Source organism: Condylura cristata, unplaced genomic scaffold (genome assembly GCF_000260355.1).
Source record: "Condylura cristata isolate star-nosed mole 26May11 unplaced genomic scaffold, ConCri1.0 scaffold00021, whole genome shotgun sequence".
NCBI lineage: Eukaryota > Metazoa > Chordata > Mammalia > Eulipotyphla > Talpidae > Condylura > Condylura cristata.
The window spans coordinates 29,169,492-29,192,957 of record NW_004567122.1 but is presented as its reverse complement, the minus strand read 5'-3'; the positions used below and the strand labels follow the sequence as shown (position 1 = coordinate 29,192,957).

General features: G+C 39.5%; 1 protein-coding gene across 1 annotated transcript; it reads right to left on the bottom strand.

Annotated features, from left to right (window-relative positions):
- Window positions 1-1,125: 1,125 nt before the first annotated feature.
- PAIP2 (poly(A) binding protein interacting protein 2) lies at window positions 1,126-22,534 on the bottom strand. Its single transcript, XM_004686786.2, has 4 exons — window positions 22,402-22,534; window positions 5,893-6,056; window positions 4,460-4,639; window positions 1,126-2,152 (listed from the first exon to the last, which is right to left on the bottom strand). The coding sequence occupies exons 2-4, from the start codon at window positions 6,028-6,030 to the stop codon at window positions 2,096-2,098; spliced, it is 375 nt and encodes a 124-aa protein (XP_004686843.1). The 5' UTR covers window positions 6,031-6,056; window positions 22,402-22,534; the 3' UTR covers window positions 1,126-2,095.
- Window positions 22,535-23,466: the final 932 nt, after the last annotated feature.

Here is a 23,466-nt window from a genome sequence, read left to right as displayed (position 1 = left end):
ATCAGCTACCTTATAAGTAGTGGTCATAAAATAAGAACTCTATGAAACAGGATGACTTCGGTTACACTGAACCATGCTAAGGACAGGCCCTGATGGTGTGATCATCTGTTCCAAGGGCTTCAAAATGAAAGAGCAGATACCAAAACTTCCCATTATTAGATGGTCTGGCTTTCTAGTTTATCATCAAAGTAGATTTAATGTACATGTTCCCTCACACAAATGTTCTTGCAAAATAAGAGCTTAGTCTGAAGACTCTGTAATAGCAGCATTTAAAAATTTCTGTGTGCCAAGGACTGTCAGAAGTGCTTCATGTATATTAATGAACGACAATACCGAGGTAGATTCTATTATCACTACCATTTTAAAGAGGTGGAAACTAAGACAAAGAAAGGTTAAGTAACTTCCCTATCACTGGACTCACATCCAGGAAAGTTGTTCTCAGAGAGAAAAGATCTCTAGGTCTCACTTATTTGGCAGCTTGCTGCATCACTTATAGTACTGAGCCATTAGGGAACAGGTGGGACTGCACCAAGCACCTTATTAGTTTATTAAGGTGGCTATTAAAAGACACTGGAGCACAGAGCACACACTTAGGACCCTTTGTAAGGCTAATGTGAGCCAGAACTGACACTATGGCCTTCTTAATCTTCTTGAACCAAACTTGAGAAAATCAGAGTACACTGTCAATAAATGAATAGGGTCATGAGGGAGTATTATATACCAGTTCCAGGCCCTGTGGTACCTGGAACCAGAAAATTGCTAATGGCTAACTGGTTGACAGGCCATTCAAAATAAAGATTAGTCAGAAACCTATTACAAGTAAGTTAGGGGAAAAAGGGTCGAACGTTCAGATAAATAGCAAACCAGCCCAATTAAGATTGCAAAGGGCTTGTGAATAATACAAGTCAGTGGAGATTAGAGTAAGGTTACTACTATACTGGTCAATTTTTCTTAACATGGCTAGCTATGGGGCTTGTCGCTGTATTTTGGACACTGACATACCAACATTATCTGACAATATGGAATGTAATAAATTCTGCTGTCCCATCTTGAGATACTGGGTTGACATTACAGTATCACCAATGGAGAGTCTGCATTCCAGCACCAATAAACACAACCATCAGCTCAGTTCTACTATTATTTATTTTTTTAAATATTTTTGAAAAAATATAATTTTTTTACAATATTTTCAACTTAAACACTATTCACACTGAACACGTATGGCAGCTTAACCTACCCGGATATGAAGTTTAAGAAGCCAAAACTGTTCTAGCTTTGTTAAAAGAAAAGTTGTGCTGCAGACTATTGTAGTGATGGTTAACAAAGCAAGGAAAAGCACCACTCAAATTATAAATTACAATTTCTGTTCAATTGAATTGTGGGTTGGTCAAATGTTGGACTTCACAATGGCATAGCTACAATGCAGTGACTCCTTTGAAGATGTACTTCTAATACCACATACTTCCTCATACATAACATTAGGAACAGAATCCAGTATTTCTTACATGATAACGTTATACAAACCAAGACTAACTTTTATGCAAGCAGTAATACCTCATAGCCTCAGTAACTAAAGACATATTTGAATATACTGAATTATTTCAAATGAACGAACCATCTTCAAAAAAAGATTATTTTTGATGGGGCAAATGCAAATTTTAAGTCTGAACTGAGAAATCTGCTTAACAATCAGAACTTAATTTAAATTTACTTACTAAAAAAAGTTTAGTCATTAACAAGTGTTAGTTATCCATAAGGGTCTAGTAGTTTAGACTTAACAAAATAAAAGACAATTCACTAAGATTTAGAGGTCATTTAATTTCGTGCAATGTCACAACTTGACTGGTGCTTCTTTCCTCGCTGTCTTCACATCAAGCCATGGGGCCAATTCTATGTTCAGTAAATGTTTGACAGTTTTTTACTTAATAACAGTCTCAGCACTTTTATTAAGCATGCAAGACTAACAAAACTTTGGCAATGCATAAGTGTAACACAGTGACAAGAGAGCTTTTACAATTAAGTCTTCTAATACTGCCTTCACAGTGTGGAAATTGTGCTACATCCACCAAAAGAGGGCCCCGTCTACTCAAATATTTTAGTACTTCACCCCAGGAACAAACTCCTTTGCATTTGGATTCAGATTGCTCTTGACCTGGAAAATAAGTACATAAAAAAGCAAGTTCATTAACAGATGGCTTCAGATACTCAGAAGCATCCAACCCAGATCCACATGCAAGAATATCTTCCAAGAAATATTACACAAAGGCAGTAACTCAGATTGCTAGGTTAAACAACTCCCCAAATCTATAGCAGTGAAGGGGAGAACCAGATGTAAGCTATATGTATTTTATCAATTTATATCAACTTGCTAAAGAGAAAGTAGGAACTGAAATTGAATCTGCTTATGTATAACCAGAAACACAAGAACTTTACCTAAACTCAACTAATGTCACAGAACAAAGACTTCTATTAATTTAACTATGACACCTGACTTTTCTTTAAACAGCTTCATATTACATAAAAATGTAAGTTCTGAAATGATAATTAAAGTGGGGAATTGCTCATGGATTTTTACTTTATGATGCCCACTGAAAATAAGGAGCTGTCTTTCTACTGCTGTATTCTAATTCCCACAGGAAAGATGGTATACAACAGGAAGAGAAAACCACATGGGAAGTCAGAAGAACTAAGTCTGAATCCCAGCTCTGGCTCTAACTTTCTATGTAAGCCCAGAGAGTCACTCTGGGACTCAGTTTTTGCATCAAAAAGATGGGGAAGAATGGGCCAATGTCTCTTAAGTATATTAGAGATTCGTGCCAACATTGTATCTCTAAACTTCTACTTTCCTAAACAGTTGTGTCAGCTGTTGGGTAGCTGGAAATTTTCCTCTCCTATATCCTGGAATATAAGTTGATAAAGAAACCATGATGGATTCCAAGGCCTGAAATGCAGGAATGCTGAGAGGCTTTTAGATTGAACCTGAATCCACCACTCCCCTCTTTCAGTAACTTCAAGACCAAACCACATTAAAACATTTTTGAGCAATAAATTTAATCTTAGTTTCATATTTTATACATAGCCATTCCCTTGGACAGAACACATTCTCCCTTCTTTCAAGAAAACAGATCTAAAATTTTAAAAAGATGATAGTGAGATACAGAAACAGTATTCTTGAATACGTAATCTTTGGTGCTACCAAAGAATAAGAAGGAATTAAAAGTAATTTCAAACAGACCTAACTGAACAAACCAGTTCTATACAATGGAATTATACTGGAATCAGATTAAAGTTATAAATTATGTCTAGCAAAAGGTTTTCTTGAGCAGGGCAAACAGGATTATTTGTGCAATGACTTGTAACACAGTCATAGAGCAAATATCTTGACATTCTTTATGTCACACATCTGCTCAATTGGGTTACTGTCCTTTATAGAAACAAAGGCTATACATTACTATTTAAATTTCAGTGTTGGCTAGAGAAAAATAGTTTCCAAATGTCTGATAAGGTAGGTAGGCTGTCTGTATAACTGAGAATGATTTTAAAAATAAACATGTTTTGAAGAGTGATTCTGCAGGTCTGAGACTAAGAACTTATTTTTGTTTTTAATGCTTCATGGATAATTATGAGATAAAGTCAGATCAGGGAGCCTCTGCACAAAGAACAGAAGATGAGCACAAAATATTCTGCAGTGTAGTGGACAAAGAGTGGGTAAATCCCAAGTAACTATCTTGTAGATGATATCTGTAACTATAATACAGATTATAAATATGGACAGAAAGGTTAAAATTCAGACTTTAAATTATTTTATCTTAATTTTAGTAAAGGATTCATCGGTTTCTATTCTAGTACTGAAGTTTGCTTATCACAATTTCTGAAAAAACGTTTTATTATAAAACACTCACAGAAATTATAGATTAAGAATAACTGAAATGTAAATAGATTGGTGTTCCTTTTCTGCCAGGAAATAAAACTCTTGTAATAACCCTTATTAAATCATAATTCTAAAGAGACTTAAGGGCAACCTCAATAAAGATCATGGGCCAAAGGGAGGGGGAAAAAAAAACACAAAAGAACTCCAAAATTTTAACTCTCAGATAAAATTTTGCAAATTTCACCAAACATGTAAGACAAAATTAAAGAGCAATCTTCAAGCTACTGTAGTGTAGGCAAGTCACGTGGAAATACCGTGTACTTTTTTGGATTACTGCTTTAAGTATTTTAGGGCAACAGTGTTAGCAAAAGTAAAAGCAGTGTCAAGAAGCCATCAGTGGGCTTTGCAGACTCCAGAATGTTGCCAGGTGTCACTCCATGTCCTAAGTGAGACTGCGAGAGCTCTATTTTTGATAAGCAGCAGCAGCACAGGGGAAGAGATGTAAACCTCCTTTTAAACAGATGGATGGTGGATTTTCACTTATGAAAGAGAAGTCAGGTTTTAAAAAGATGAAAAATAACTTTTTACCACAAGATCTTCCAGAGAAGAGCCGTCACTGATAACAAGGTCATTAAATTGGTCTTGGATTTGGTCCATAGTTTGTGGGAGATCTCGAGCTGGAATAAACCACTCATGTTCTTCTTCTTCTTCCAGCATTTCTTGGAAACAACGTTCAATAAATTCTTCTTCCCATAACTCCTCTTCTATCTAAATTTATAGCAAAGGATAACTTATAGCACACTTGGTGAGACATCACTAGGAATGGCTTAAAATATCCTTAACTAAGCCATTTAAAAACAGGGGCCCTCCCTAGTAGTACAAGGGGTTAAAACACAGCACTGGAAGTGAGTCACAGCCACTTCAGTGTGAGTTCAATTCCCTGCCCCGGAGGTGACCCACATGGCGTGGCAGACCTCTCCTATCTTGCCCACTGTTCCCCACAGCAGTGTACTTCATCAATCTGCCTGTTCTACTCTCTGATCTGTCTCTGGTGACTCCTCTTACCATCCCTGCACCTCTGGCCTGTATCCCAGTTCTGTAAGCATAAATAAATTAATCTTAAAAAATAAATAAATGAAAACAAAGTCAATTCCTGTTCTGCTTCTGTGCTAAGGAAAAAAGGTGTTTACCTAAAGATCTGGGATTATTTGTTTAGGGTTTTGCCATGCTTTCCTTGTCTTAATACAAAATTCTTTTTCCACTGGGGTAGAATGCTCTCATTGAGGAACATGTATCAGAAGCAACTGTGATACTTTTAAAAAACCACACAAATCCTAATCTTACCTAAAATTAATTGAGAATTTATTTAGGTATTAGAGCGGGGCATGACTTATTAAAAAAATAAATAAACAACCCAGTTATTTCTTATTGAAATAACACTACTTCACTTTATTCCCTCATAGCCATCACTAGATATTATGGGAAAATCAAGATGGCTAATGAATTAAGTTTGGGGAGTAACTAGATGGAAGATGGGAATAGATGCCAGAAATATGGGAAGAAAAGACAACATTTATCAATATATGGGAGTCTGCAAAAGAACAGGAGGGTCAGGTTGATCAGACAGAAAATCTAGACACAGAATGAAAAATAGTGCCGTTTTGCACCCTGGTTCATGTAACCTCTCTGCTCCTAAGTACGGGATTCTCTAGACTTTCAATCAACAGAGCAATCTAATTGGTATATGACTGAATTCTCCCTGGAACCAATGGAAGCTTTGAAAAAACAAGTTTCCCAAGCTCCACTCTAGTCCTTCTGAATTAGAACCTGAGGTGGAGAAAAAAAAGCTCCAAAGTTATTTCAATGAGCAATTAAAACTGCCACGGATAATCAGCATCCAAGTAAAACAGGAGTAGTAGCAAATAAATCCATGTATTTCATATATGAGAATAGATAACATTTCAATGACAAGTACAATTATTTATCAACTACAAAAATGCATATTTTTAAAAAGAACTAACTTGTCTGTTGAATTCCTCCTCATTTTCCATCCACATGTACTCTGCAAATGGATTGTCATCTTCATGAGAATGACCGTTCATAATCACATCTTCATTGATGATACTTGGGCTAGTACTGCTGCGACTTGGATCTTTCATGGTTGGCGTTAGTTGTAGTTTTTAACCTTAAAAAAAAAAATACAGTTAACTTACTCATACTTTTAATTTTTAGTGACCATATGTTACTAGGCATCACAATCAGGTATTAAAATTACATAATAAAGAGTAATTGGGAAGAGCTTCAGTTTTCTTCCTAAATGTCTTTATTGCGTTTAACAGTTGAGCATAGCCCAGATTCTTCTAGTATTTTCTGATAAGTCAATGGAGGCATTCAGTTGCTTAAAAGGAACCCCAAACCATCCATTTTTAAAAATACTGACTATGCTTTTCTTTATAAAACAAACATGAACTGGAAAGTCAAATTAACCATCCATATGCTTATTTTGAAACAAATTAACATTTTTAAAAAAGATTTATTTATTTATGCATACAGAACTGGGGTATAGGCCAGAGGTGCAGGGTATGAGATTCACCAGAGACAGAGTGGGAGCAAAAAAGGCAGGTAGACTGAAATACACTCCTGAAAGGAGCAGCAGGAAAGACAGGGGAGGTCTGCCATGCCATGTGGGTCACCTCCCTGGCTGGGGATCAAACTCATGCTGCAGTGGCTGTGACAGCTTCTAAAATGAGTAACATTTTAGATTTGCCTCAACATTATGAAAAGCAGGACTCAATCCTGCTTTACAACTTGATAGAACTTTGTTTACTCTGCATATGAACCAATGCAGATACCAATTTATAACAGCTTTCCATTTTTTCCTCAGCATGTAACTTACCTGTACGTAATTAAATCTTAAATTTCAGAAGGCCACAATACTGACAAATGATTATTTTCAATGAAAAAAAGCAAAAACAAAACAAACAAAAAAACCCCCACCCATGTCTGAGTAGAGGATATTTAATAGTCAAATGACTTGAATAGCCATTCTGTTGTGACCACCTTTAAATACTTCTTTTTAGGACTTCCCTGGTGACACAAGGGGTTAAGTCTCAGCACTATGAAGCTATTGGCAGCTACTGCAGCACGACTTCAATCTAACCAACATGGTGCGGCGGGCATCTCCTGTTTCACCCACTGCTGCCCTCAACAGTGTAACTCAGCAGATCCACCTGTCTGGTCCCCACTCTGTCTCTGGTGCATACTCTTACTCCGTGTATCTCTGGCTATACCCCACCTCTTGTATGTATAATAAATAAGATTTTTAAAAATAAAAGCCTTCTTTTTAAATAGCCTTCAGTTGATTTAAGTATTTCAATATTTGCACATTATCTTTTTCTTTTTTATATATATAGAAGAACTGGGTGTAGGCCAGGCCAGAGGTACAGGGGATGAAGAAGATTCACCAGAGATGGAGTGGGAAGCAACAGGCAAGACAGGGGAAGCCTGCTACATCATATGTGGGTTTGGTTTCTCAGGCCATAGAGGTGATTGCTCTGAACACTTAACCCCTAGGCCACCAAGGAAGTCCTAAGTATACCTTTTTAAAAATAAAATGCTTTCGGGCCCTCCCTGGTGGTGCAGCGATTTAAAGCCCTGCACTAAGAAGCTTAAGCCACTTCTGCATGAGTTCGATCCCCGCCTGCCCAGGAGGAGATCCACATGGGGAAGTAGACCTCTCCTGAACCGCCTGCTGCGCCCCTCAGCAGTGTACTTCGTCAATCTGCCTGTTCTGCTCCCCGTTCTGTCTCTGGTGAATCCTCTCACCCTCTGCATCTCTGGCCTGTACCCCAGTTCTGTATGAATAAATAATTTTAAAAAAATGCTTTCTACACAGTTTACGACCACAAGCGTGTGTAAATAATCAAATGGGCTTCAACATTCTGGGGTTCCAAGGACTCCCTTTTCCCTCCTTATTTGATGCCAATCAGAAACAAATATAGTGTTTAACACAAAAAAGGGCTCTATCCCTGCATTTGATAAGACCCTCAGTCAGCTTTTTGCCCACTATCATACCCCATCAAAAAATCTGTGGCTTTGGTATAGTACAGTCAAATGGTCTATGAAAGACAGTAAATGAATTACTGTCTAGCAATATTTGAAAATCATCATAACTAGCCAGCAGGACTGAACTGGAACCTAGGTAGTAATCTCAAATCTGAGATAAATGAGGGAAGGTACAACTACTGACCAGATATCTAGCTACAGTAGCCAAGTGAAAGCCAGAGGTAAGGACCATTTATACATATCTACAATTATGGAAAGAAAGGTATTTTAACATATCTGATTTAAAATTTTCTTTTAAGATTCGTTCTTGACTTTTCTTAGACAACACTTTAATAATGCCTTTGTGGTTCTGATAGCTTAAAAAACTAAGTATATAGCTCAACTACCATAGAAATTATTAAGTGTTTGGCTGGCATTTGCTAAGAACAGGGCAAATGCAGTATCCAATGCTGCCTAAGGTAAGGAAGGACAAACAACACAAAAAAGCTTGGGAGGAAAGGTTGGTAATGGAGATGTTTCAGGAATAAGCACCTGCATTGAAAAGCACCTGCATATTCTGGGGAACATCAAAGGCCATGTACAGACCCAGCACAGGGAGCATGTTCAGAAAAGACATAAGAAGGACCCCCACCCTCACTCCTGGCTGACCTTCAGGTTCTGCACATAAAGTAAAGGCTAAATGGGACCTGTAAATGGCATCAGTGTCAAAGATCTACCTTTACACAGGGCCTCCCTGTAAAAAATTGTTGAGTTTTGTTTTCTGCTTACAAGTATTTAAAGAAATACTTCTTAACTAACTGACCACTAAGTAGTAGCATTGAGATTAAAAAAAAAAAAAAAGATTTATTTATTTATGCATAGTAGAGCTGGGGTACAGGCCAGAGGTGCGGGGTTTGACAGATTTCACCAGAGACAGAATAGAGAGCAGAACAGGCAGATCAACTGAAATACACTGCTGAGGGAGCAGTGGGCAGGTTAAGAGAGGTCTACCATGCCATGTGGGTCACCTCCCTAGCTGGGGATCAAACTCGTGCTGCAGATCACTTCACAATGCTGCACTTTAATATGATGCACCAACAGGGAGGGCCCAACACTGAAATTTTTAAAAAAAGATTTATTTGCTTATGCATCCAAGAACTGGTGTGTAGGCCAAAGGTGTGGGGGGTTAAGAGGATTCACCAGGGACAGAGTGGGGAGCAGAACAGATTGACTAAAATATACTACAGAGGGGAGTAGCAGGTGAGACAGGAGAGGCCTGCTGCACCATGTGGGTCAGCTCCTTGGTCAGGGATCAAACCTGTGCTGCAGTGGCTAGCAATAGCTTCATAGTGTTGAGACTTAACCCCTTGTGCCACCAGGGAGATCCAGTATTGAGATTTTAATGGCCATACACACAAAAGAATACATTAGTTTTAAAAAGTCACTATGCAAACAACTCTAACAAACCGAATCGTCACCATTCTGGGAAGAGGGGAGAAACAGATTTCAGAGTCGCCACATTTTAATATGTCCAACATGTATGTCCAATTTCCAACAAAAATTATGAGTCACCCAAAAAAAAGAGTATAGAAAATTTTTCTAGTTACAGGAAAAGAAGAAATAAATACAAACTATCCCTGTGGAGGTTAAGCATTGTACTTACTAGATAGAAACTTTTACAGGTATTTTAAGTATGTTCTGAGCTAAAGGAAACTATGTACAAAGAAATAAAGGAAACCATAGAATGATGTCTCATCAAACAGAGACTATCAAACAGAGAAACTACAAATAAAACAAATTCTGAATTCAAAAGTATAATGTGTGAAGTGAAAATTTTACTAGAGACTTATAGCAGATTTGAGCAGGAAGCAGCAGCAGCAGCAAACTGCAAAGTTAATCAATTAAGATTATTTACTTCCTCTGAGAACCAGAAAGAGAAAATAATGAACTTGAGAATGTGTCACCACTAACTGTCTTATATTAAAAAAAACAACAACAAACCTACAGTGAGTTTCTGAGGCTGAAACAAAGAAACACTAGGTATTAGCTTGAATCCATCTGAAGAAGTAACATTGGGAATAATATTTACATTTAGATAAAAAAGGCCCTCTCTGGTGGCACAAGGGTTTGTTAAAGCACAGTATTATAAACCTATCCACAGCCACTGCAGCACAAGTTCAATCCCTGGCCAGGAAGGTGACCCACAAGAAGCAGGAGACAACTCCTATCCCTGCCGCTGCTCCCCTCAGCAGTGTATTTCAGCCAATCCGCCTGTTCTGCTCCCCACTCTGTCCCTGGTGAATCCTCTCATCACCTTTTTTAAAATCAGTAATAAAACATTTTTTTTTGGCTTTGATTTCTTTTCTCTACATGACATTAAAGAAAAATGTGTAAAATAGTTATAAATCCATGCTAATAGGTACACTATATATAAACATGTTATTTTGTGACAATAACATAAGGGGGAGGGATAGCTCTGTACAGGAACTAAGTTTTTTGTTTTTTTTTTAAAGATTTATTTATTTGTGCTTACAGAACTGGGGTACAAGCCAGAGACTCAGGGGTGGCGAAAGACTTCACCAGAAAGTGGGGAGCAGAGGGCGGGTCAGGAGAGGTCTGCCACGCCATGTGGTCACCTCCGGGGCAGGCGGGAATCGAACTCATGCGGAAGTGGTTTCAGCTTCTTAGTGCAGTGCTTTAACCCGCTGCGCCACCAGGGAGGGCCAGGAACTAAGTTTTTGTATACCCTTGAAGCTAAATTATATTACTTCAAATTTAATCCTCATAAATTAAAATGTTAGATGTAATCCAGAGTAACCACCAGGAATTACACACATTGTAAATGTGTACAGCTGTCGTGTATCATCATCCCATTCAGTGGCAGAGAAAAACAGGCAGCTGTAAGACTTTCAGAGTCCCTCCCTGAAACCTCTTTCTCCTTTGCTGGGAGAAAGCTATTTTATAGGACAAAAACTTAAAGAGGATTCACCAGAGACAAAGTGGGGAGCAGAACAGGCAATTTACTGAAATACACTGCTGAGGGAAAAAGCTGACGACAGGAGAGGTCTGCTGTGCTATGTGTGGGTTAGCTCCCTGGCTGATAATTGAACTCAGGCATTCTCCATGATAGCACTGAGACTTAACCCCAGGGAGGCCCCTTCTTTTTTGATTGCCATCGTTTTTAAAAATTTACTTTATTTATGCCATACAAAACTGGGGTGTAGGCCAGAGGAGGGGTGGGGTGTAAAAGGATTCACCAGAGAGAGAGAATGGGAAGCAGAACAGGCAGATGTACTGAAATACACTACTGAGGGGAGCAGCAGGCACAAAAGGAGAGGTTTGCTGCTCCCTGGCTCTGATGAACTCATGTGCAGTGGTTAGCTATAGCTTGAGAGCTCTGAGACTATCCGCCCCCCCCAATTTTTTTTATAAAGATTTATTTATGTATGCATACAGAACTGGGGTACAGGCCATAGGTGCAGAGGTGGTAAGAGGATTCATAAGAGACAGAGTGGGGAGCAGAACAGTCGGATTGACTGAAATACACTCTCGAGGGGAACAGCGGGAGAGACGGGAAAGACAGGAGAGGTCTGTTGCACCATGTGGGTCACCTTTGGAGCTGGGGATGGAACTCACACTGAAGCTGCTGCTGCTGGCTTGCAGTGCTGTGTATCTGCTGCTTCGTCCTAAATCCTAACTAAATCCTAAATGGCTGTACCACCAGGGAGGGCCTGAGACTTTTTAATAACATAGTAACACTAACTCCAACAAGTACCTTGATACATCTAATTGTTGGTAAAATACAAGTAATAACATTTCCTTGAGTGAAAGCTACAAGAGTAACTTGTAACTAACAGCTAATATATATCAACTTAAGTGTTTTTCTGACTCATTTGAAAATTTTTGAGTGGTGGGTTTCTTTATACAGTTGGGACATTTTGATGGAAAAGGAAATATTAAAGTGAAAGAAATGTCAAAAGTGTATACTACCTTAATAACAAACAAACACAGAAGCTAGATATATAAACCAGGTTTAAAGTATTGTTTTTTCCCTTATTTTTAACCGTACTGCGGTAGTCAATATTAACAGATTAGTATATAAGCGTTCATATTTCTTTGCTTATAGAAGCACAAAGGATTTATACATTTTAATAAAATCATGCTAAATGTATCACATGAAATAGTTATTAAGTAAGATACAGAGGTATACTTCACTTTTTACTGACTGAAGCACCAGCTATTAGCCACTCTCCCTTTCATGCACATCTATGTTCCACTTTTCCCATTACAGCACTCCTGTTTTGATCACCCGTGTATACATACTCTTCTCCAACTGTGCTTTCTATAGGATATAGTCTTATAAATGGGAACAACCCAGTCAAAGGCCAAATGTATTTGGTAACTGTAAGAGATTTACCATGTATGTGTGGTAATGTACTGAGTCCTCACATTTTCCTGCATACTCAGTGGTATTTCTGCAAACAGCTAAGCTGAAAATGGAATCTCATATTTCTTTATAATTCCTGATAGATCTTTTCCTATCTTGATGTTTTATTTTCAGTTTCTTTTCTTACATTTAAATGTTTAATTTATGTTAGCATTTGTTTGAGTACAATGTGAAAGATCTTTATTTTCTTGTATGAATACATCACTTAACATTTAATGGAAAATTTTACTTTCTTTAAATAGTTAAAATTCCCACTCATACTGTCTCTATAGATTCTTTGTTCCATAAATGAGTGCTGTATATTGCTTTATCCTCAACTTTTATTTTGAAGCAGTTTCATCTACAAAACAGTTGTAATAATACAATGAACAACTAACTACATTATTATTTAGATTATCAATTGTTAAGACTTTGCCATAGCTGGTTTTCTCTCTCTAAATATTTGTTTAACCATCTGTTAAACTGCAGACCTTTCATTCTCAAATATTTCAGCACAGTATCACACTGTTTTGATTATAGTAACATTTCAATTAAGTTTTTCAATTAAGAGAGTTGCTAACACAACTCTCTTCCTCATCTATTTTTATGGGGGAAAATACTACACACACTCCTTTTTCAGATGAACTTCAGAACAATTCTGTTCATAGTACTGTGAGTAGAATCTTGTAAAATTCTGCATTTTGATCAGGACTGGTGTTACAGTCTATTCCTCAAAAAGCACAACTGAATCAAAAATCCTTTTTTACCAATAAAGGTGGGTAAGATTATCTATACCAGTCTTTACACTGAAAACAAAGTTATATGATGCATTTTTTAAAAAGATATTTTTATTTATTTATGCATACAAGAACTGGGGTGTAGGCCAGAGGTGTGGGGTGGGGATGGGGGTTAAAGGATTCACCAGAGATAGAGTGGGAGCAGAACAGGCAGATCTACTGAAATACACCAGGCAAGATAGGAGAGGTCTGCTGTGACATGTGGGTTAGCTCTCTGCCTAGGGAAAACTAAAGTAGATCAAACTCAATCCCTAGTGCCTGGTGATAGCTAGACTATCAACCCCTGCACCACCAGGGAGGCCCCCTGGATGATGCATTTTATTTTAAAAGATTTATTTATGCATATAGAACTGGGGTACACATCAGTGGTGCAGGGGGTGAGTGGATTCACCAGACAGATTGGGGAGTAGAATAGGCAATCTATTGAAATACACTGCTGAGGGGAGCATTGGGGGGGGGGAAGGAGGCGCGGTATCAGGAGAGATCTGACACACCATGTGGGTCACCTCACTGTCCGGGAATCGAACTTGGTGCTACAGTGGCTGTGGTAGCTACATAGTGCTGTGCTTTAACCCACTGCACCACCAGGGAGGGCCCTGGATGATATATTTTAAAAGATACCCTTAAAAAGAACTGAAAGGTTGACAAAGTAAGGTGGGTGGGAAATCAGAGAAAAGAGCAGCACTTGTGAACATTGACCGCTGCCTTTATGCTGAGGGTCTTGTTCAGTAGGCTGCTTTGGGTGGACTACCTGGATGCTTCAGGGGGTAGGAGGCACTTCTGTCAAGGTGGAAAAATGGGAGATCATCCACACTTTTAGGGGTCTGTTCACGCAGGGTAAGGGTGAATGAAAAGTAAACCTAAGTTCTCCACCAAGTGTATCAATAGGAAAAGGGCTGTCCCTGGTGGCTTCGGGGCTGCTCAGCACTATCACGGTTCTGTGGCCCGAGTGCAATCCTCGGTCAGGGAGCTAATTCATATGTAACACAGCAGGCCTCTCTTGTACCCACTCTCCCCACAGCAGACCTCTCCTGCTGTACCCAGTAAATCTACCTGTTCTACTCCTACTCTGTCTTATGGTGAATACTCTCACCACTCCTCCATCTCTGGCCTGCCCCTCCCCCCCGCCCCAGTACTTTTAAGCAAAAATAAGTTTTTTAAAAATCAAGAGAGACATGATGAAAGGAGACAGACAATGGAAGGAAGAATAAACTGTCATCACCTACAAGGTTCAGCAGATTCTGTCATGAAATAAGTACTAAGTGGTCCTACATTGTATCTTCAACACTAGTGCCCAGGTAAAACTAATGGAAAACCACATGGGAGGAAGGCATTTTAATTCTAGACTTAGGTACCTACACCAATTATTTTTCTTCTCTTTAAAAAAACAATTTTTTTAAAGATGTATTTATGTATGCAGGGGCAGTGAGTTTGTAGGCTGGGGATCAAACTGCACTAAGCGGTTGCAGCTAGCTTGCAGTGCTGTGCTCTAAAAGCACTGTGCCACCATGCAGGACTACAAATTATTTTTCAAGGGCAAAAAATAAATAAAAGATAACCAAAAAAACAAGGCTAAAGGAGCAAGAAGCAGCACTTGCATAATCAGACCCACATTGGACATCAATGTTGGGTTTATATGGCAAAGGTAACAAATGATGCTAACATATCAGGCTTGAAAATGTCTTCAGAGAATAGCAAAAATGAAAACTTATAGCAGATTTAGAAAAGTGTCAAAAACTCCTTACAGAAATCACAATATATATAAAAGTAAGTCTGGCAACAGATTTAGAAGTTAAAAGAAATTACCCAGAGGGCCCTCCCTGGTGGTGCAGCGGGTTAAAGCACAGCCTGAGAAGCTAAAGCTACTTCCTCAAGAGTTTGATCCCCACCTACCTTGGAGGTGGAGGTGATCCACATGGCGCAGGAGACCTCTCCTGACCTGCCCGGCTGCTCCCCTCAGCAGTGTACTTCATTGATCTGCCTGTTCTGTTCCCAACCTTTGTCTGGTGAATTCTCTCACCCCCCCTGCATCTCTGGCCTGTACCCCAGCTCTGTATGCATAAATAAATGAATAATAAAAAAAAATTACCCAGCAAACAAGTGGCCAGAAGAAAATACAAAAGAGGATTTAAGCAATGTGGAGAAGTAAAAACTACCAATATCCAGGAAAAGAAAAAAATGGGACAGAGGCGAGATCTGAATATTCCCGCTCTGATGAAAGATACCAATCAACATGTTTAGGAAACCCAACAATCTCAAAGTAAGATATGGCGCCAAACCAAGATAGATCATAGTCAAACTGAGGACGATTGACCAGAATTCTTAAAAGCAAACCCAACATATTTAAAAAGTGACAGGACCACCTGCTTCTGAACAATAATCAATAGCAAAACATGGCACTGAACAGAAATAACTGTAAACTCAGAATACTAGGGTTCTGCAAAAAACAGCTTTTGAAAATAAATTAACTAGACATTTTCCATCTTTACATTCAGGACTAGTTTCAATAACAAGATCACATCCTTGAAGGTAAATGGCCCTAAAATTAGATAGGCTTGGTACCTTTAAAAGAGTACATTAAAAACAAACAAAAAACCTTTTAATACTTTTTTGTTGTGACTGGTCTATGCAGGCTTTCTGCGACTGGTTAATTATGATTGGTTAACTCTTATTTCATTAAAATTTCATTTTGTCCAAGAACTTTTTTTTTTAATCCAACAGAATATAATTTCATCTGTTTCACACCTGATTGTATATTCTTTTCTGTGATTGAGTCTACCAGGTATATAGCGTAGAAAAAAAAAATTCAGCTTTGCAATTTGCAAAATGAGTAATGAACTATAAATGAGAACTCTTACATCTGTAAGAGAAGTATACGTATATTCATGATTTGAAAATACACTGATTATCTGTAAAGACATAAAAGAAACCGAGAAACAAATCATATCTAACATAGATTTTATATTCAGAATAAAACATTACAACTCATTAATAAAAAAGACATTCTACCCAATTTAAAAGGAGCAAAGAATCTAAAGAGACAGTTCTCCAAAAGACATACAAGGTAGCCAACAAATACGTGGAAAGATGCATTATATACCAAAAGGCTTATTAAAATCATAACACAGTGAGCTACCACTTTACACTGAAATGGCTATAATAAAAAAGACAAAATTGTAAATACTCGTGAAAATGTGGAGAACATGGAAACTTCATTCATTGCTGGGGGAATTTTTTAAAAAGATTTGTTTATTTTTACATACAAGAAGTGGGGTACAGGTCAGAGGTGAGGGGGTAAGAAGATTCATCAGTGACAAGAGTGGGGAGCAGAATGGACGGACTGACCAAAATACACAGCTGAGGGGAGCAGCAGGTGAGACTGGGGAGGTCTGCTGACCTCCCTGGCCGGGAATTGTATTTGTGCTGCATTGGCTGTGGATAGCTTCATAGGGCTGTGCTGTATTTAAACCTTAGGCCACCAGGGAGGCCCCATGCATGGGGAAATATTAAAATGGTGCAGTTCCCTTAGAAACCATTCTGGCAGTTCCTTAAAAAATTAAAACATGGAATTATCCACGTAACCCTGCAATTTCACCCTGAGGCATATGCCCAAGAAAAATGAAAATTTTTATACAAAAGCATGAACACAATGGGCATCCCTGGTGGTGCAAGGCATTAAAGACAGTACTATCGGGGCCCTCCCTGGTGGCGCAGCGGGTTAAAGCACTGCACTAAGAAGCTTAAGCCTCTTCCGCATGAGTTCGATCCCCTCCTGCCCCAGAGGAGATCCACATGGCGAGGCAGACCTCTCCTGACCTGCCTGCTACTCCCCTCAACAGTGTACTTCATCGATCTGCCTGTTCTGTACCCCACACTGTCTCTGGTGAATCCTCTCACCCTCCGCATCTCTGGCCTGTACCCCAGTTCTGTACAAATAAAAAAAATCTTAAAAAAAAAAGAGTACTATCAAGCTATCACTGGTCACTGCAACATAAGTTGGATCCCTGACCAGGGAGCTGACCCACATGGCACAGCAGACCTCTCCTGTCTCACCCCCTGCTCTCAGCAGTTTATTTCAGTAATCTGCCTGTTTTGCTCCCTACTCTGTCTCTGGTGAATCCTCTCCAACCCACCTCCCCATAATTCTGGCCTACATCCTAGTTTTTGTACGCACAAATAGATCTTAAAAACAAACAAAAAAGGCCCCTTGTGAACACAAATGTTGGTAGCAGCATCAGTCTTTTTTTTTTTTTTTAAAGATTTATTTATTTATGCATGTAGAACTGAGGTATTTACCAGAGACAGAGTGGGGAACAGAACAGGCAGATTGACAAAGTACACTGCTGAGGGGAGCAGCGGGCAGGTCATGACAGTTCTGCTTCACCAAGTGGATCACCTCTGGGGCCTGGGATCCAACTCACACTGAAGTGGCTGCCACCAGCTTCGCATTGCTGTGCTCCAACATGTTGTGCCACCATGGAGGGCCCACAGCATCATTCTTAATAGCCATAAAATGAATACAATCAAAACATTGACTAGCTGATCCACAATACATGAATAAATACAATTTGGTATGTTCATAAGTGGAGTATTATACAACAAAAAGAAATTAAATACATAATCGATGCTAGAATGTGTATGCACACTGAAAACTTTATGCTAAATGATAAAACATACTGATTGAGGTAATACTGATCTACACCACTGAACATGTTTTATGGCTCTAAGTTCACATCTCTACAAACATGTACTATCACAACAAAAAGGACCATGTATGACCAAGCAGCTTCTTCTAGTTTCTCTTTATATGCAATTCCCTGTAGTGTTTATTTTCCCACTTGGCTTTTTATCCCAGTTTTACTGAAAGATAACTGAGAAAGTACTGTTTAAGGTATGTAGCAGTGACTCAACTGACACATTTAAAATCAAGTACATTTCTATCAATTAAAAATATACTATGTAAACTTCCAACTAATTCAGTACTTTCAGGGTGCTTTTCTTTTGTATACCCTACCCAAACCCTACTCATAGATAAGACCTTTAGAATGGTTTTACCTAACCACTTCCCCTCCAATCTCCTGAGTTTTGTGGAAATAATTCAGTACACACTACTGAATTTTTCTTACAATATACACCTTCTTAAAGAATTTTTAAATTGATGCCTGCCACACAACGGGTTAAAGCATAGCACTATGAATCTATCCATAGCCACTGCAGCACAAATTCGATCCCAGGCATAGGAGGTGACTCACATGGCACAGCAGACCTTTCCTGACCCGCCTTCTGCTCCCCCCAGCAATGTATTTCTGTCAATCTATCTGTTCTGTTCCTCACTGTCTCTGGCGAACCCTCACACCTCTGGCCTGTACCCCAGTTCTTGTATGCATAGATAAAATCTTTAAAAAAAATTAAATTGAAGATATTTAAATGAAAACCTTTTGCTGATTTAATCCATAAATTAAATATTTATAACATTTCATTATCGATCTATATTAGACTTACTGGTCATCCAATTTTTCTATTCATCTTCCTCTAAACTGAAATCTTAAGGTTTAATATTTTCTCAAAAGGTCATGAGGATACATTTTTAAGTCACTGATGTCTGAACTAAGACTCCTGTCCTGTCGACAAACCTACAACTATCTCAGCTTTCACTGTTGTAAAAAAACTAATTTTCTTCTTTTGAAAAAATTGTGTATTAACATAACAGAAGTTTATACCACTATACATTTTATGGCAAGAGGGTCACATCTCAACAAAGGTATATTTTCTTTTGTGAAATAATGTTCTTCTGTGAATATTCTTTTTAGCTGCATGTCTAGCATTTTTAACACTTAAATTCAGAAATTTTACAAGGTTTTGGTTAGATGAGTGCAAATTTTTCTTCTTAATGTTGCCTGGCACCTAAAGTCTATAAATCAATGTCATCAATAGTTTTCCCTCCTGAAATGTCTCTTGCACAAATTAGTTTCCAACAGTAGCCATTCTTTTACATTCTCCATGAAATTTTAAAATTTGGGAATATTTTAAGTTTTAGAACCTCCCACAGGTTCCACCTCTAAAGAATTCTCACTGAAATTCAAGTAAGAGTTCTCTCTCTCTTTTTTTTTTTTCATTAAACTTACTTCACTGACACCTTTTCTTACTCCACTGGACTAACACCCTCATGCCAGTTGTCTCTTCAGCAGTTAGAGGGTAAGGACATTTTTGCATCTGTTTTCTACCCAGAAGCTTGTGAGAAACATCAATTTTTGTTTTAACATTTGGCAGTATAAAGTAATGGTTAAAAGCATGAAAGTAATGGTTAAAAACATGAACTCTAGAACCAAACTGCCTTCTAGTTAATTATATGACCATGAGCAAGTTATACAATTTTCTGTGTCTCAGTTTCCTGTCTATAAAATGGTAACAGTATGTAGGCAGAAAGTTTAGTATGTAACAGTATTATCTTTCTTGGTACTCATTAGATATTTAGAGAAATTAGAAGTTGCTAGGAAAAGGTACAAGGCAAAAATCACAAGCCTATTTTTCATTATAAGGAGTGAAACAATCACAGTAGTGAAACAAAATCAAGTGAGTGTGTGGATGGTTCAGCACTGCCTATTACTATAGATAAAAATTCCAAGGATGCACATCAGAAACACCAAGCTTATTAATAAAAAATGTAAGTAATAAAAAACAGGCAGTTCAAGCTCTACACCTACAGTTCCAGGTAGCTTCATGTTTTTTAATTTAAAAACTTTCAGTTCAATACAATTAGAAGTTTAGTTCTTCAGTTTCAGTAGCCACGCATCAAGTGCTCAATAGACACTTAGTATTCTTATTAGACAGCATTCCTCTAAGATTTAAACAAAGACTTGAGTTACTGGAATGAAAACTAGTAATGCGTATGTGCAAAAAGGGACCTCCATGTGACAAAATAACTTAGAATCTTCTAACATGGAGTTAGAAGGAGTCTAAGACAGGAGTCTTGGTTCAGACATCAGTCAGATATGCCACTAACCAGCCACAAAACTGTGAATGTATCACTAAAGCACAGGCAGTATAGTGTAACTGTTAAGATCACATAATATCTAGACTAGTTAGGTTTTTAAAAAAGATTTATTTATTTATGCATACAAAAACTGGGATACATTCCAGACGTGTGAGGGGAGGGGGTGAGAGGATTCACCAGATAGAATGGGGAGCAGAACAGGCGGATCCACTGAAATACACTGCTGAGAGGAGGAGTGGTGAGACAGGAGAGGTCTGTTGTGCCATGAGTGTCACCTCCCTGGCTGGGGATCAAATGTGTGCTGCAGTGGCTTCAGATAGCTTCACAGTGCTGTGCTGTTACCATTAGGGAGGCCCTAAGTTAGATCTGAATTCTACCTCTTATTAGCTATGTATCACTGGGAAAGTTACTTCATGAATCCATCACTTGTTATCTTCATCAGAGTTGTATTTACCTTCCAGAAAGGCAGGAGATTAAATACCTGTAAAAGCACTCAGAATAATACCTGTATTACTAAGTATTAATGTATGTATGTGCCTGATAAAAATAACCTCTGAAGCTTCCTACTTCAGTTTCAAAATGGGCAAGGTAACTTGTTCTGCCCCACTTCACAAGTTGTTAAAATGAATATATTTGTAAATTATAAGGACATTTAAAAGCACAAAAGGTTATTAGATTACAAGAAAAGGAACATGAACCTTATTTTTCATCTTCTTTAATCACCTACAATATCTATGACATTGCTGTTTTAATAGAACATTTTATAAATTCTTACATTTTTATTTTAACTGAGCATCATGCTCTCAAGTGATAAAGGTAAATCGAGAAGTGCAGAAGTGCTTACTGAAGGAAGCGTACTATAAACTTTCTCTGTCCCCTTTGGTAGAAATTACCTAATTTTGAGTGCTTTAGGAGAAATATGCATTGTACCATAATAAAAACACCCCAAGTTCCCAAGTCTTAAAACCCTCTCTCATTCCTTTGAAGAATCAGATTAAATAAGCTATAATATTTGGAAAGTTACCTTTGTCATAGACACTTCTGAAAAAAACTTGTTTTAAATTCACAGTCAACAAGTAACAGAATAATTTCCTCCAAACATCCTATCACTAATGGAAAACAAGCATAAAATCACAAGCACTAGGAACCTCATTAAAAATCCTTACATGAACTTTAAAGGCTAGTTAATGGAAATGCAAACCAACACCTGGTCAACTGTTCAAAATGCAATTTGTAAAAAATCATGCATCAGGGTACAAAAGTAGCCAGCACATGTAAGGTGGAATTTGTCTTGTTGAAATAAATGTCAAAACTTGTCAGCTGTCTGATCTTCTCCCGCAGAAAACCGGAAGCCAAATTCTCTATAGAAACCGCGGTTTCTGTGAGGTGATGGGACTGCAAAATCAGGGAAAATAACATAACGAAAGAAAGCAATAAAGTCTGCTTCATAAAAGGCCTGGAAAAGCAAAGTTCACCATGAAGTGATACATTTTTGATGGCGGTGGGGTGCAAGGCCAAGCAAGGGCGTAGATGAGAGAAATGACAAGAGGACCAAGAATTGATGGACCCTTAAATTCACCTAGCTCAAACACTTTCCAGCAGGGTTTCCCTGTACCCCAAGGGTCCTCCTCCCACTCAGATCATGAGACACAATGTAACTGACAACGAGAGGTAGAGGAAGAACAGGAGAAAACAATGAGAAAGGTGCGGGCACTGACGGTTGCAGAACGCTCCCGCAGGACGCTCGCCAGCCCGCCACTCCCTCCACCCGTCCTTTTCCCCCCTCCCCGTTGGCGAGGAGCGCGCACGCGCAGCAACTAGGGGCTGCGCGTGGCGACGCGCAGGCGTGAAGTGGGGAGAAACAATGAGCTTTGTTGCCGAGGCGGCAGCGGGGGGCAGGGGAAAGGAGACCCGAGTGGGGGGTTAAGGGACTGGAGGGAGGGGGGCGGAAAGCGAGAAAGCGCTATCCCGGCAACCCTCGCGCGCCACCGAGGACCCGGATAGAGAGCTGCGAGATCCAAATCATAAATAATAATGACAATGAGAAAAAAAAAAGCGACGGCCATTTCTCAAAGAAAGAGATGAAGTCGGGCCAAGATCATACCGCAGATTCGGCTGAAAGAGGCAAGGAACAACGGGGGACACTCGGGGCTTGGTGCTCAATAACCCGGGGTACCCTGTAGGCCCCTCAGCCATCGCCGAGCTGCTGTTCCCAGACTGCCGGGGCAGCAGCGCCCTTCTCGCCGCACCGCCCGAAGGAACCCCTCACCCAGTGCACGGCAGCGGGGTCGGCAGCCAACGAATCCGGTCGGCCTCCACGGATCTCCACAGGCAGCGCCGCTCCCCCGCTCGACGCGCGCTTCGCCCGCCGCCTCCCTTCTCCAGTCCAAACAAACACCCCTGCCCGGAAGTGACTTCACTTCCGCCGCCGGCGGCCCCGCCTCCTCGTTCTGTCGGCGATACCCTCCGAGGCCACTAGAGAGCGGGCGAGAACTCGAGTCGCAGACTTCCCCGGCCCTTTCAGAGTGCACACGTGTGGGTGCGCGGCAGTTCGTCCTGCTTACCCAGGAGGCGGCGGAGTGTACCCGGAGTCCTGGCCCGTTGACTGAGAAACCCGGGTGGGACCGAACCAGGCGACATTTTCTCATAAAGAGTTTCGGTGAGTGGAGGAGCTGGGTGCTAAGACCTTGACAAACACTCGTGGATTCTGAGAACAGTTACCACAAATATCCAAACACACAAAAGAAACTTGTAGGTAACAGCAGCACACGCACTCCCACATACACACACCTAATAGTGACTTGCACCGAGTCCCACCCAGTGATCCTGACACAAACTAAGACAAATTGAGCGGTGTAATAAACTGATCTCCAAGCAGCTGTGCCAAGCGCTCACAAGCACTCTAAAACTGGACCTCAGGCAGCCCGTGAAACCCTCCAGAAAAAGGGAGGAAATGCCTGTTCAGAAATAGAAGGATGGGACCTCAGGATCCAAGAATTTCTTCATCTATGGCTTTAGATACATCCTCCTTCACCCCCGCCTCCACCCCCCACCCACCCGCTACTCCACTGCAGGCTCCATCATATGATATTCTAATCTAGTCCTCCTTCAGGTCATCATTGGCAAGCCCCAATAAGTATTTTAAACAATTGATCAAGGTAGCATACATGCAAAAAAAAAAAAAAAATTGGAGTATTTGAGTATGTATAAGCTGTATTTGAATGGGGACAAAAACTGGTAATTCTGTCTCTCTGGGGAAGGAAAATGAGGAACCTATTTCTCTCTCTTTTCTTAAAGGTTTATTTATGCACACAGAACTGAGATACAGGCCAGA